Here is a 14767-nt window from a genome sequence, read left to right as displayed (position 1 = left end):
GCCTCTGGTAGATGGTAGGGTTTTAGATGGACTACTTTGCCTCTAGGTGTTCGAATATAATGGTATGTACCTTGTACTCTTCCTGGTTTTTCTGAGAATACATCAGGGAAGGAGACCACTACATCTTTTATATCTTCCTGCTGTTGGATAGATAACGCGGAAGGCATTAAGTCAAAGTTATCTATGTCTTCGGGAACCAGGCAGGCTAAAACCTTGGCATGGGTGGCTGACGGGTTCTCTTTCCACTCTTAAGAGGTTGATCTGATATAAGTGGACCTTCTGTTTTCGGTCTGGTTAGGCTACTTTATACGTGCACATTCCTGTTTGTTCTATTATCTCATAAGGTCCGTGCCTCTTGGAGAGGATTTCGTTTTCTGATGTGGGTAAGAGGACTAGTACTTTCTGTCCAATAGAAAATGATCTTAAATTAACTTTTGTATCATACCTGGCCTTCTGCTGGTTCTATGCCTTCCCCATATGAGTACAAACTAAGTCTCAAACTAAGTTCATATGTTCTCGCGGCATTCTAGTTGCAGTTTGTGATATTGGAATGTGGGCCTCCTCTTTTTCTTCTGAGGTTTCCCGGAGCATGTCCAGGACATCTCTCGGTTCCCTTCCATAGAGTAGCTCAAAGAGAGAGAAACCGCTGGAAGCTTGCAAGGTTTTCCTTACTGTAAATAATGCCCATGGGATCATTTGGCCCCAGTCTTTCCCGTACTTGTCTACCAATTTCCATAGAATTAGTTTCAAGGTCTTATTGAATCTTTCTTCTAGACCATCAGTTTGAGGATGGTACACAGAAGTTTTCAATGTGGTAATGTGGAGTAGCTCTCTTTGACTTTGGCCATAAGCTTACTCATAAAATTCGATCCTTGGTCTGTTAGTATTTTCCTTACTCATAAAATTAACTTTTGTAGCATACCTGGCCTTCTGCTGGTTCTATGCCTTCCCCATATGAGTACAAACTAAGACTTGAACTAACTTCATATGTTCTCGCATTCTAGTTGCAGTTTGTGATATTGGAATGTGGGCCTCCTCTCTTTCTTCCGAGGTTTCCCGGAGCATGTCCAGGACATCTCTCGGTTCCCTTCCATAGAGTAGCTCAAAGAGAGAGAAACCGCTGGAAGCTTGCAAGGTTTTCCTTACTGTAAATAATGCCCATGGGATCATCCAGCCCCAGTCTTTCCCGTCCTTGTCTACCAATTTCCATAGAATTAGTTTCAAAGTCTTATTGAATCTTTCTCCTAGACCATCAGTTTGAGGATGGTACACAGAAGTTTTCAATGTGGTAATGTGGAGTAGCTCTCTTTGACTTTGGCCATAAGCTTACTCATAAAATTTGAACCTTGGTCTGTTAGTATTTCCTTGGGAAAACCGACCCTGGAGAAGTACGGTAGAAGATGTTTCAGGATCTGCTGAGTGGTATTATTTTACATGGGGAATGCCCCGGGATATGTGGTTGCATAATCCGTGTTCACCAGGACATAATTGTTGCCCAATTTAGATGTTTCTAGAGGTCCTATTATGTCCAAACCAAGCAAAAAGGGGACTTCTATGATTGGCAACGGGTTCAGAGGGGCAGGTAATGAGATGTGTGGGCTGGTGTTCTGACATATCTCGCATGTCTGCATGAAAGATTTTATATCAGCGTGGATACCTGGCCAGTAAGACTTTCCACTAATATGCGCCTGGGTTTTAAATTGGCCCAAATGCACTCCAGTGAGATGGGAATGTGCGATTTCTAGCACAACCTTTCAATGGCTTTTAGATATCACTAGCTGGGTTTTTATTAAACCTTCTGGGGAGGTTTCTCTTCTGTAAAATAACCCTAGTTTTAAGAAGAAAAAGGGACTTCCCTCTTCTATTCCTTCTTCTGGAATTGCTTGTAGAAAAGCTTCAGAGAGAGCTGGATGATTTCGCTGGGCAAAGGCTAGACCGGGATAGATGGTGGGTTCTTCTCCTTTCCTTTCTTCTATGGTAAGAGATTTATCAGCTTCTCCAAAGCCTAAATTACCGCTTTCTGTTTTATCTGGTTTGCTTTCTTTGAATTGAGGGAACAGGGCTCTCTCCAAAATTCACTGTGCAATTTGGTCTCCCTGACGTACCTCAAAAGGGACTTTGCCATGACTTTGTAAGAGAACCTTCACGTCTCTCCAAAAGTCGGGGTCAATAGTGCCTGCTAAGATGTCTATTCTGAACTTCCAGGCTAAGCCAGACTTTGGGACTAATTGATTTGATACCCCCTCTGGGGTGCTACATACAAAGTCTGTAGGAACCTTTCCTCTTTTCCAATGAGGAATAATAGCATCCCTACTGCTGCAGATATCGAACCCTATTGATTCCTTGGTGGCAATGGAAGGGTTAGAGGCTCTCCGACTAAGTTTTTGAAATTGTAGGGTTCCCAAATTTGTTTCAATTGACTCACATCCCACGCCTGACACCATATGTAAGGAACTCATGGTGGCAACAAGTAAGACAGACAAGTGATCACAGTTCAAGGGTGTTTATTGAACAATGAATGCAGGGTGGAAAAAACACCTAATCTAAAGCTAAATCTAAAATGGGAGCAAGTATCGGCCATTAAAAGAACAATAAGGTAGCCCTAGTTGCGCTGAGTCAAATAAAAAGGCCTATACTAAGAAACCTATTGCCAAACCTTACAACTAATACAGAAAAGGGTGTGGGACAGTTTTCAAGAAAAGAATGAAGTGTCAAATAATATTTCAGAATGCGGTAGCCCGGGTGTCCCTTCCCCATGTTTTGTGCATGGTGTAAAGTGCTCCACCTTTTATCCCTGTGGGGAAAGGACTGTCAGGTGTGAGTGATTCTGATCAATTGACTGACTTTGTCTGACCCTTGTATTGGTCATGTCAAGTAAACGGCTGTGGTGTGAGTCTGTCATTGCTTCTTTGCACAGAGGCATGGACCCCACACAAACTTGCTTTTTGAGGTAGTGGATGGCTACTGTGTTGACCATCAGCACCAGTACACATGTGCCCTTCACAGAGGGGAGGAATGCAACTAGGGCCAGACCGGGGGAATTTCCTACGGTTCCCTGTGAGCAGGCAGGGAAACTCAATATTTTCAACAAGACAACCAAACACAACCAACCCAACGTGGCAGGGGTTTGCGTTTCTCTCTAATATTGTAAAGAGAGGCCTGTGGGTGTCGGTAACTGACAATTGTTGGCCGCAGTTTACGCAAAGATTGAACTCTTGGCCCTTTGCAGGATTAGCAAATTCTCAGGGCAGCAGTGTTCCTGAAGCAAACAGATTGTGCAGAAAAAAGAAATATGGTCATATTGCAATGTGCATCAATATATACTAACCCCAACATCATGGTCGGCGCGGGGAGCTTAGAGGTGTTAAGCAGAGCCGACACAGTGCCCTGCTGCACCCACTGGTGGTGGGAAACTTCCTGAAGATCATCTGTGCTGGACACAGAATGTCAGATGAGGAGTTTGTGGATGGAAGGAATCCATTTGACGTGTTCATTACACACACAAATTCCTCATTCTTTGAAATATTTCTGTGATGAAATCAACTCTGGAATCTGTAAAAATGTTACTTCAGCCATCAGGTGGCACCGCACATCTCTGAGGTCAGTTTAGTAATTTCCTTAGTGCCATCTTAAGGCGCGATGACATCACATACATATATATTTGGGGCTGCCGGCACCATTTTACCCCAGTTCTGCCAATTATCTGTAGCAAAGTTTCTGTCACTGCAAAATTTCACATTGGAGGAGTTCAATTTGGAAGGGAAGGCAGGAGGGGAATGAGGAATCTGTGGAAGAAAATAATGTATACACCAGAAAAAAACATTACCAACAGTAATTAATCCGTTTTTCTAATGGATACATTATGCCTTTTTGAAGATCAGCAGGTGGGGAAGAAGAAGACCAATTGCAAGAGGACATTGTGGTGAGGATGCCATTATGGGCATATGGGTGTTGCAAAGCGGAGAACCCATGATTGTCTAACAAGTGGGGCCTGAAGGTAATGTAGTTGGGCCCACCACAGTAACATTAACATCTGTGAATCCCCACACAGCGCTGCTGAGTGGGCATTCCCAGATTTGGATGAGCCTTGCCCGCTCAGGCCCTACCCTGTCTATGCCTCTGCCTCAACACCGGAGCGATCAACGAGAAAGTTGTTGTACTGGCTTCCAATACCCAATAGTGGAATGAGAATGAATGCCTTTGAGAAACTGTCTGCTGTCCTGTAACATGTCTTCAATATAAAAAGGCAATCAGTATAAAGGAGTGTGCAAATACGCAATTGAAATAAAATATATGTATACAGAAAATGTGCAAAACACCAAATATTGCATCTCGTCTTTTGCAAATCAGCAATCGGTGCAGAAACATTCAAATACAAAGTGTCACAGATGGCACAATAAAGGCTTCAAATGTCGGAGGCAATGAAATATCTATGTGCCCTAGGGTTTTCCCTTTCTTGCTTATCTGAACACACCTCCTCCCTCACGGAGACAATCTTAGCCTCATGGTTAGTATATAGTGATTGTTTCACTGTCAGTATGATAAAGAGCTAAAGGTAGTGAGATGTTAACCTAAAGGCCCTGGGCCTTATCTCACTAACCTCCCTCAGACACTTCCTAGCTTTCCCTTTGCTGTAAGTGATCTAATTGGGATGGTATATGTGCCCTGCAGACACTCTGCCCGAGTAGGTGTTGTGGAATATTTTTACCCATGCCACTGCACCCTTTGCCAATGGGGGAAAGAAACTGCCAAAAATGGAGGCACTAACCCCTGTGCGTGCCAAATCTGCAAAACTGCACATGGTTCACTATCACAAAAGGCTGCACACCCTGCCACACAAAGTCAAAGTTGGTGTAAAAACAGGAATCACTGAATGTCACCCGCCACATGAAGCAATGCCACAGAAGTGGGCTAAAATCTGAAAATACTTTTAAAATCCAGTTTTCTTAATCCATTGCAACCTTCAAAGTGCTGTTTTGGCGCTAATTTCAGTCATTTTCACAGTGAGCTATTGAAATGAAATGTGGGCTGAAATCACAAATTCTCCAGTGCAGTTAGAGGAATCCAGGCCTCAGTGCCTGACAGCTGCATAAGAAAACTAGATGTCAAACCCAGTTTAAAAGTGTTTCTTTTTCCTGAAGAAGTGCAAAATTCACCTGTTTAAAGCATTTTTCTGTGATGGGCTTAATTCCTTTAAAATGTCAAAATCCATTATAAACTCTGTTCATTTTATATCTGTTAAACCCAGTGGAAGTAACTGCTTAATTCTGATTGGACAGTGCCTGACCTGGGAAAGTTTGACACTTCAGTTGGCACTCCCTTGATACAGGAAGCTCTATTGGTTCCCACATATTGACCACAAGGAGCACAATAGACTTCATTAGACATTTGTCTTTTGGCTGAGCCAAGAACAAAGGACAGGCTGAACACTGACCTCTGCTGGGGAAGGGCAGGATGCTTCCCTCTACACCCCACCCTGATCAAAGGGATCAGACAGCTGTTTGTTGAAAGGAGAGAAAAAAAACTCTGTTCACAGAAACTCTGGTGTTTAAATATGTATTTGTGGTCAAGTTTGAAACTCTAACTGTGCAACCTAAAGAAGGATAAATCTGAAAATTGGTAGCTATTAACCTAAGTTCAGGCTTTTGCTTTGAAGACATTGATGATGAACTCTGTACCACTTAAGGAACCAAAGTTACGGAAAAACCATCATTGTAGCAGAGCTATTAATGTTGCAAGCCTAAGATTGTGTATACATGATCCAGTGATAAGCGCCCAGAGATGTACCGAATTAGAAAGTATTAATCCAAACTGTTGTGATTAAAATTTATAAAATTCTATAGAATGAGAAAGACAGCTCACACAGAGATGGGGATTGAATGTAAATATAACCATCAAATATGCCATGTATATGTCCGATTTTATTAGGTGACATCATTTTAGAAATGTACATTTGTGCAAAAGTTTAATTTTGATCAATATCAATGTGGGAGTTCCTAAATCCCATTGTAAAGATGACAGCTCTGTTCTGACTGCCAACCAAAACAAGGCAAGTGCCTGTGGCCCCTCACAGCCGAGGGAGTGTGTTTTGAAATTCTGCCCACACCATAAACTTTGTGATGGATAAATATAGGAGCTCCACGACACATAGACACACACTGCTTCCAGAACACATCCAGATTTCCGGACAGCGTCTTGTTCCTGACTTCTTCATCTTGTCCAGAACTCTTCATCTTGCAGCTGACTCCAAACGTTTTGCAGAATCCAGACATTAGCATTGCTGAACTCTTTCTAGCTAGATCCAAATTCAATCATTCCAAAAACTTAAGGGATTTAATTCTGATTTAGTCTGGCTTGCTACCATTAAGGATTTCCACTGAAACTTGCATCCTGCTATCTACTGTGTCCAGTGACCAAGGGCCCATCCAAATCCAGTCTGAGGTGCAGTCCAAAATTGACCAGAAACGATCTGCTGATCCAATCCCGTCAGAGGTGCCCTGCTGCCGGTAGACCTGAACTGATCTAATGACCAGAACCCTGATGGTCCAATTTTAATTACAAAGGACTGTAAGTATTAATAGGAAGAACAGTGACGCATAGCATATTTGCATTGTCTCATCCCAATCTCAACCCATCCCATCCCATCTTTAAATTCAGAACCCAAGTATTGTCAGAACCATTCTTGCGCTCATTTTAGAATATCCACCACGTGAAGGGTTACGCTGGCCACGTAACTGAAGATTTCCGGTTGGCATTCTCTTTTTCATAGTCATAAATGTAGTATAATCAAAGTAATCTGTCATTTTCAAAACCAAATTTCTGTTTTCATTTTCGCACCTATTTTTCAAAAACGCCTCTCACTAAAACCTCCATAACTTCTTCAATTTTATAGATGGAAACGAAATTTCAACTCTCACTAATACCCAAGACCCTTGGCTACATCGGCAACATTGCAGAACAGTGTATTATATCAAAAATCGCATAGTAAAAGTCTGCAGCGAATTTGCAGTTTTCAAAGTGTTTACACGTGACTTTTCCCATTCAAAGTGTTTCTTCAAATCCCATCCTGATCTAAAGTATGTACTGTTTATATGGTAGCTCATGTTTTTTAGGACCTATTTAGTGTTGCTTTCCTAAGAATTTTGAACCATTTAAGCATTTTGCACCCTTTTGCATTGTTTTATAAAGCCATTTTCACCTGTCAGTTTAAAAGTGTCCATTTCCAAAAACGGTTTTCTCTCTTGTTTGGGGAGGGAACATTGCATTTAAACTATAAACATTGTCTTTCATTCCTGAATACCTGCTGATTACTTGCATCTGACTAGGATTGCTCATTTGTACCTGTACAGAACCTTGTAGGGGGGATAGTAACCTAAAAGTTATCCGTCCACAAACCAAAACCGTTCTTTTTCCTGTGTTTTATATTCTGCATTATTATAAGTGAATTCAATTGCTTTACTTATATTCTGAATTGTATTGTCACCACTTGGTGATTGCTGCCCCAATATATATATGTGTGATTTGAATATTAAATAAATAAATATTTACCTTTACAAACTAGCCTGATTCCTGGTCCACTGTGACCTTGGGGTATTTTGAGATGGGTGTGATATGACTGGTATATCATTCAGAATATTGAACTTATAGACACAAATCAATAAGTATTTCATTGCGTATTACATGCGAGGCGAGACGTGGGTGTGTGCCTGATTGAAGTCCTTAACATTATTCTCCTTTCATGACAACTCTCTCCTCTACCTCTCTTTGCCTTGCCTTCACCCTTGATATTATTCCTCCCTCCATTCTTAATATTACTGCCTCCTCCACACTAGTACACCTGCCAACTTGCTAATTCTCCCTCCTCACTACTACTACTCCCTCCACACTACTACTACTCCCTCCACAATACTACTGCTCCATACGCATTACTACTGCTTCCTCTGCATTACCACTCCTCCCTCTGAAACACCACTACACTCCGCCCACCACTAACTCAGGCACCCCTTTTTCTCACATGCTCACTTCACATTTATTCCCTACTCTCCTTCAACATACCGCACTTGCTACACTTTCACGCACACTCCCAATGCAATACCACTTTTACTCACTAGCCAATACCTCATCCTGTCCAGAAATTGCCTCCACACTCCACTGCTCCTTCCTCCATCATGACGTTGTCTTGGTGTTCCATGGCCTCCTCATCGGACGTTACCAGAATAACCCCCACATCATACTTCCTGTGGTCTCCTTTTATCCTCCTGCCCCTCTCTTGATTGGCTCTCTGTCCCTGGCCAATCTGGCCCCATCTTCTCCATCCAGGACGTGTTGATAGCAACCAAGTTTACAAGTAGCGGTCTAAGCCCTGCTGAATTACTCTGTGAATGCCAAAGAAAAGCAATAGTGGTCCAGGAAGTTGAAGGTACTCATTCGTGTTAGGGGCCCATGTTCCTGGTCCCCCTAAGGTGTGCCCCATGTTGAGAGGGTTTGGGTCCCTCAATAAAGTTCCTGGTGGTCTAGGGTTCTTGGTGGCAGCTGTGCATGCTTGATGCTGTTACTCAGGATCACTGCATGCCTTCTTTGTTCAGCCCATGCAGTAGTTGCTGTGCCCTTCTAAGCTGCTCCTTTCCTGCGAGAGAGGGTTCACGGAGGACTGGGGTGCTAATGTCTGGGGGTTAGGTCGCAGCCTCTTGCAGATGGCGTGTTGGCGCAGGACACAGGTTCTTATTCTGCTGTTTTTGTTTGTTTTCTTTCTCTGCCATGTTGATCACTAGAACACACACAAAAACACTGGCAAGCATCTTGTGAGTGGGTATGGCATGATACAAAAGGTGGACTTCTCAGAAAAAGACTTTCAAATTTCCCTTCCCCACTTGGACTAGTGTCCATCTCAGTGGTAGGAAGGACTGGCTCTGGATATCTCTCTGGTAGGCCTTCCACTCCCGACTGGGAAGGATTTGAGTGCTCCTCTTCCCAAAGCAAGCGTACTGGCTCTGTCCCAACAGACAATATTAAACTCTGTTAATGTGCCTAAAAATAAGAATGTATTTAATATGCCAAAAAAATGTACTTATATTTTATGTCCCACAGGGAGCATTGTACACCAAGCACATTTTTCAAAACAAGCATGATTTTGTAATTCCTCTTGGTGAAATGTTGATGTGTGTTTAATGCTCAGCTTATTATGGATAAATGCTTAAGGGCAGCAAGTTTTATTTAAACAGTACTGCGGAAACCACACACTTGCATGTTGGAGGACTCCATGTATAAACACGCTACTTCTTCCAAGGACACCATAAAAACCATAAAGACATTTTTCATCTAAATATGAATTCTAAGGCAAAGGCAACAAAAAATCTCAACTGTATGATCTTTCTCTTCAGAATCAAACCACTGATCAAGTCAAAAGTATATCTGAATGAGGGAGGACTATGATCATCAAAGCAATACAATGCTCCTTTCGGTTCTCCTGAAGATCAGGTCCACTTCTATTCACTTAAAAATCATTCTTTTTCTGTCCATGCAAGAAAAACATCAACGCTGTAGAGAAACTTTTTGTGAAAGAGTCAGAGTCATGGCCCTGTCAGGGGGGAAAGGGGACCCCTCCAAGAAGTGAGGTGAAGACGTTAGGGGGTCCCAATCCCTGAAATCCCATCATGTGCCATGCATGTTGACAATGGTACTATACATTGTCACACAATACTTCCAAACCAGTTTCCTCACCAGTGTTCTCTCTTTTCTCTTTCAGGGAAATAGCTCCCATAGTGCATCTAGAAAACTGGGGCTGGAGCCAGATGAAGGGAATCAAGAACAGACATGGAATGGACTGGAATTCTTGTCATTAATGTTATTAAATAGTGATTTGACAACACCTGACCTCTCAAAGTCAGACCGACTTCAGGTGAAAGGTGGGGCAGCAGAAAATTAACTGGGAGTGAGGAGAGACTGCAGGGGAGCAGAAGAAACACATACATCCTCCCCAAAAATAATGTTTAGACCAGAACCACCAGCACAAAAGGGAAATCACAAGGAAAATGAGCGGGATGAGTGTCTGGCTGCTACCCTGCCAATAGAGATTGAAAAGGGGGCCAGGAAAAGTGTTTTTTCTCATTCCTCTCACCTGTGTGTCCCAGGCCCTGGGAAAAGATGGGCACAGGATGGCATTTAGAGTCAGGTGAGCACTGAAACCAATGGCGGGGAGGTTTGAGGGGGGCGAAGAGGGGTGGACCGACAGGACCGCTGTATAAAAGAAAACAGAATGAGAGGCAGAGTAAAGGTTGTAGGAGTAAGGACAGGTGTGGAGGTGAACCAAAGTACCAGGCGGAGGACAGATGGAGGAGCAGAGTATTGAAGGGTTGGCAGCAGATGAGGAGCAGAGTTTAGGTGAGGTGTTGATTGTGGTACCAGTTGTGTGTAGTGTAGTGTGAGAGGTATGTGTAAACGGTGAGTGAGTGAAAATGCATGGGGAACGAGAGTGAGTGATAAGAGTGTATGGTAGGTGGAGGGAGTTCAAGGAGATAGTGGAAGGAGTGATGAGGGCAGAGTGAATTAGGAGAGGGGTGGTAGAAGAGATAGGTGGAGAGTGTGTGGCAAGATTAGGGCACAGAGCTGTAGATAGACGAGAAGGACAAGCAGGGCACCTAATCCGTGGATGATGAGCAGGGTACCTTATCCCTGGATGGTGACGAGGGCACCCTATCCCTAAGGATGGTTGGTAAGCATGGCACCAAATCCTTGGTGGACTCAGCAGGGCATCATATCCCTGGAGGATGAGCAGGGCACCATATTCCTGAGCAAGGGAAGGAGTAGTGGGACATCTTGGACAATTCTCTAATGCATGCACCCTCTCTATCCTTTCCCTCATCGGTTACAATCACAAGAAAACTAGCCTGTCCCACTGATAGACCAGTTTGGTTTAGGCAAGCATAGAAACTCTCTTTGCTAGAGAAAGATAAATAAGGCTTTTGCCTTTAGGTGCTCACCGACAGCTTGTAGTAGATAGTAGATGTTACTGATCGCTAGCTGAGACACCTGGGAGGTGGGATGCACATGGGAGACAAGAGAGGGAAGCCCATTAGAGTACCATGCCCACACAATGACCAGAATAAAATAGGAGGAACATCAGGCTCCTCCTTCCTTTCAACGACACCAAGCATCTCTTAACCACTCTTGTCTTCACTAAACTGGACTACTGTTTCAGCATCCTCTTTGGTATCCCAAACTATGCTTTCTGTCCTCTTGACAAGATAAATAATTTCGCTACCAGGACTCTCTTTGATCTCCCTTACTTTACACCTACTTCCTCTTACCATCACCAGGCAGGATGGCTGACTATGCAAAACATAGCCAGATTTAAAATTCTTCTCCTAGTTCACAAATCTAGCCATGGTAAGGCACTGACATATCTTTCCTCCTCTATCCAACTCTACCAACCATCTTGAAAACTCTGCTCTGCCTCCCCGACTACCATTTGGCACCTCGGCCTCCCTGTTCTTCCTCTTGATTCTGCTCTTTCTCTCTTCTTGTTCCAGTTGCATGGAATCCTCATCCTGCAGACATCTAAGAAACAGTCCACGCGGATTTATTCAAAACCAAACTAAAAGCCTACCTCACCGGTTCTGAGTCACTCTCTTAACTTACTCTTGTCTGCCTACTAGTTGATATTTTTCCCTTGCCTTTAACCTGCCTCTGTAACTCACTTTCTGTGCCTCCACTCTAGCACTTCATTTATCATGGCCACAGCCCTAACACAGCTGGCTGTACTGCCTACCCTCCACTTAAAAATGTCTAATGTTTATTGCCCTTAATCTTTGTAAGTCCTCGTAGGTCTGTGTATTATCCCCGGGACAGTTTCATTTACTCCCCTCCACAACCTAGACATAATGTCACTCAAACTCACCCCACTGTAAATAGAACACCACTTCCAGTCAAATCTGATTTCCTATCTAGTGTTCATTCTTATGTGATCAAAAGAGCATTGTCCCCTCCTGTATACAAAAAACGAAATAATAGATAAATAAAGCTGCTGAATTGGCCTTCATAAAATGTGTACTTGCCTCTACCTTGATTATGTTCTATGCAATCGTAAATTGACAGCACACCCATGGTTACCAAAATACATGCGTTTTCCCACAGAATATTCTCAATTTTTGACAAGTCCATTGTATCCCTAATGTCTGATGGCAACAAACCCACAAAAATAAACAAAAGTGAATCAATACGAATCCAAGTATTTTCCATTTGCGGCGACTATTGGTTTCAGAAGGGTTTTTTTTCTTTGTAATATGCACTTTTGAGAGGAAATTAATTTTCAAAATAATGATTTGTAATGAAGTCAACAAAAAAAAATCTCATATCAGTCAAGTGACCGTTTCTCTAACCAATCTTTGTCCATGCTCAAAAAGTACATATTGTCTGGATGGCCACACCGGCAGCTAATAGGTCTATTCGCAAACATGCATCTCACAAAACACAGAAGACTCAACAATAGAACATTTTGTTCATTAAAGCTATTTAAATTCAAATCTTGAATATCCTTGGTGTTCCTCAACCAGATGAAAGTAGTACTTAAATTGAATGCAGCTTAGCACAATATGACCAACAACGGATCAGTGGACTGTGTTCAAAATTAGATGGCCTCAATGAAATCTATTGCTGTGCAAATCCTTCTTTCTAGTAGTCATGAATTAATAAATCTTTAATTTGAAAGTTTCCTATTAAACGAATACCCTCCATTAATAAAACATACTTGTCTTAGTATTAAAAATAACTAAATGATATGTGCAAATCGCGGTCCTCCAAAGAACTAGTCCCTTACCAGGGGTACATAATAAAACACCCATTAGCACATGAACTTGTTATTGGCATCCTCTCAGCCAATCAGAATGTTCAGAGTGCAGTCAATGGCTACTGGTATTGACAGCATTCTTAACAATTTGACTTCAAAACCAGTCAGGGAAATAATAATGCAATTTTCAGGCAAGGTGTCTTTGAACAAGACACCTTCTCTCTAGGAGGACCTGTTTTTTTCACTGCAACATTCTCTTTAATATACCAAATAGAAAGTTAAAACATGGGGAAATGCTTTCACTTTCTTAAAGAGACATTGTTGACTGTTACACAACCCCTAATGCAAGCTCATGCTAATCCAACTGCAGTTTAACCAAGTTTGCAATTGAAATCCTTAATTTAGGAAGACAATCTTGTTAATATAGTGCCACAGAATAAAACCACATTTAATTTACTGAGTTTGTCAATTTACTTACTCATTGTTAAAGTAACATGTTTACCTTCACAACCAACAAAACATGATTTGCTTGTACCACTATGTGCTAAAGCACTATATATATACCTCGGGAGGGGTCATTATCACTTGGTATAATGACCCTTCCCTAACATAACTTGGTGGTGGGTCATATCCTTCAATAATTACTCCTCCCTTGGTCTATAAGGCTATATTAATTTAAAACATACAGTAAATAATGTGATTTTATTAACCATAACAATCCAGTTCATCGCAATTTGTCCACTCAATATGCCACCCAGGAAAATGTAAAGTGTACCTTTTAACAATCATGAAATATAACTGAATGTCTTAAACGTTGGCTAATTTGTTTCAGTAGCATACCATGCCACCATATGTTATCTCTGGCTTAATCAATGGATCTGAAGAATTGCTTATCCAAATGCTCCCAGACGATGAGTCCTATTCTTAACTTAAATATCAGGCAAATTCACAGTCATACTTCGGTAGATATGGTGTAGTGGGAAGTGGTTTAACATAACTATGTGGCTTCAAGAATATTCATATCATAATATGATTAATATACAATTAAAATCATGCACAATAACCTATGTTTCATTCCCCACACACAATGTTAAGTTACTGATTGTTCTTAAGCTATGTATTGATGTTTAAATGGAAGAGAGGAACTTTACAGCTGTAAACAGGCTAAACAATGTTCTCTAAATTAAGTCCAAGTATGTAATCATTTAGCTGAAGTTTACATTTTTCTTAAAATTAGTTTATACTCACACAGCTGAGAGAGAACTGTCCTTCTTTGGTTTTTTCTTGTCCCGGGCATCACTAAAGTCTAGGGCTGCTTTGTCCATACCCAGCAATTCACTGATTCTGTCTCTACCATAGAACTCACCATATTTATCCATCACCTATAAAAGAACAAAATGTCCATTATCTCACTTCAACATTGCTCTTTCTCGTCTTCCACAAATGAACACAGATCTTATAGCACTATGAATATTGATGATGAAACCACATTAACAAAACATTGCTAAATAGACCGGAAGACTATCTTATCAAAATATTGCTATTTAAAAAAAGGAAAGGAGGCAATGTTTGTGTCTTGGAAGCAAGGCAAGGCAGCGCAATGCAGGTTCGTATTAATCGTGTTATGAAAGAAATATAATGATATAATACTGCAAAGATAACTTTATGTTGAAATTTTGAAAAACAAGGCCACCTTCTTCTGACTAGGTTTGAAGCCAACAAATAAACTGAGCAGAAATGCATACATTGTTGTATGATGCATACTTACGAAAAGTGTGCATGGGTGAGGTGTGGCTGACCATGTTGCATATTATAATTAAAATCTTTAATATGATGAATTGGGTTTTCTACCAGAAATCATCAGTGTAGAAGTGTAGGCCATTACAACAGATATATTGCTCAGGACAAGCTAGACAAAGCAAGCTGTGAAGGCCACTGGGGAACTTGATCCCTTAGTCCCTAAGTCCCAGCGACAGCTTAGAG

General features: G+C 41.7%; 1 protein-coding gene across 1 annotated transcript in view; it reads right to left on the bottom strand.

Moving 5' to 3' along the window:
* Positions 1-14767, bottom strand: part of RYR2 (ryanodine receptor 2) — a 3854281-nt gene that overhangs the window by 277762 nt on the left and 3561752 nt on the right. Inside the window, exon 97 of the mRNA XM_069607971.1 lies at positions 14033-14166. Coding sequence (XP_069464072.1) covers positions 14033-14166 — 134 coding nt within the window. The remainder of the gene's footprint in view (positions 1-14032; positions 14167-14767) is intronic.

This window comes from Ambystoma mexicanum, chromosome 4q, assembly GCF_040938575.1.
Source record: "Ambystoma mexicanum isolate Mex_15411 chromosome 4q, UKY_AmexF1_1, whole genome shotgun sequence".
Classification (NCBI taxonomy): domain Eukaryota; kingdom Metazoa; phylum Chordata; class Amphibia; order Caudata; family Ambystomatidae; genus Ambystoma; species Ambystoma mexicanum.
Note: the sequence above shows the minus strand (reverse complement) of the source record. Positions and strands in the feature narration are given on the sequence as shown.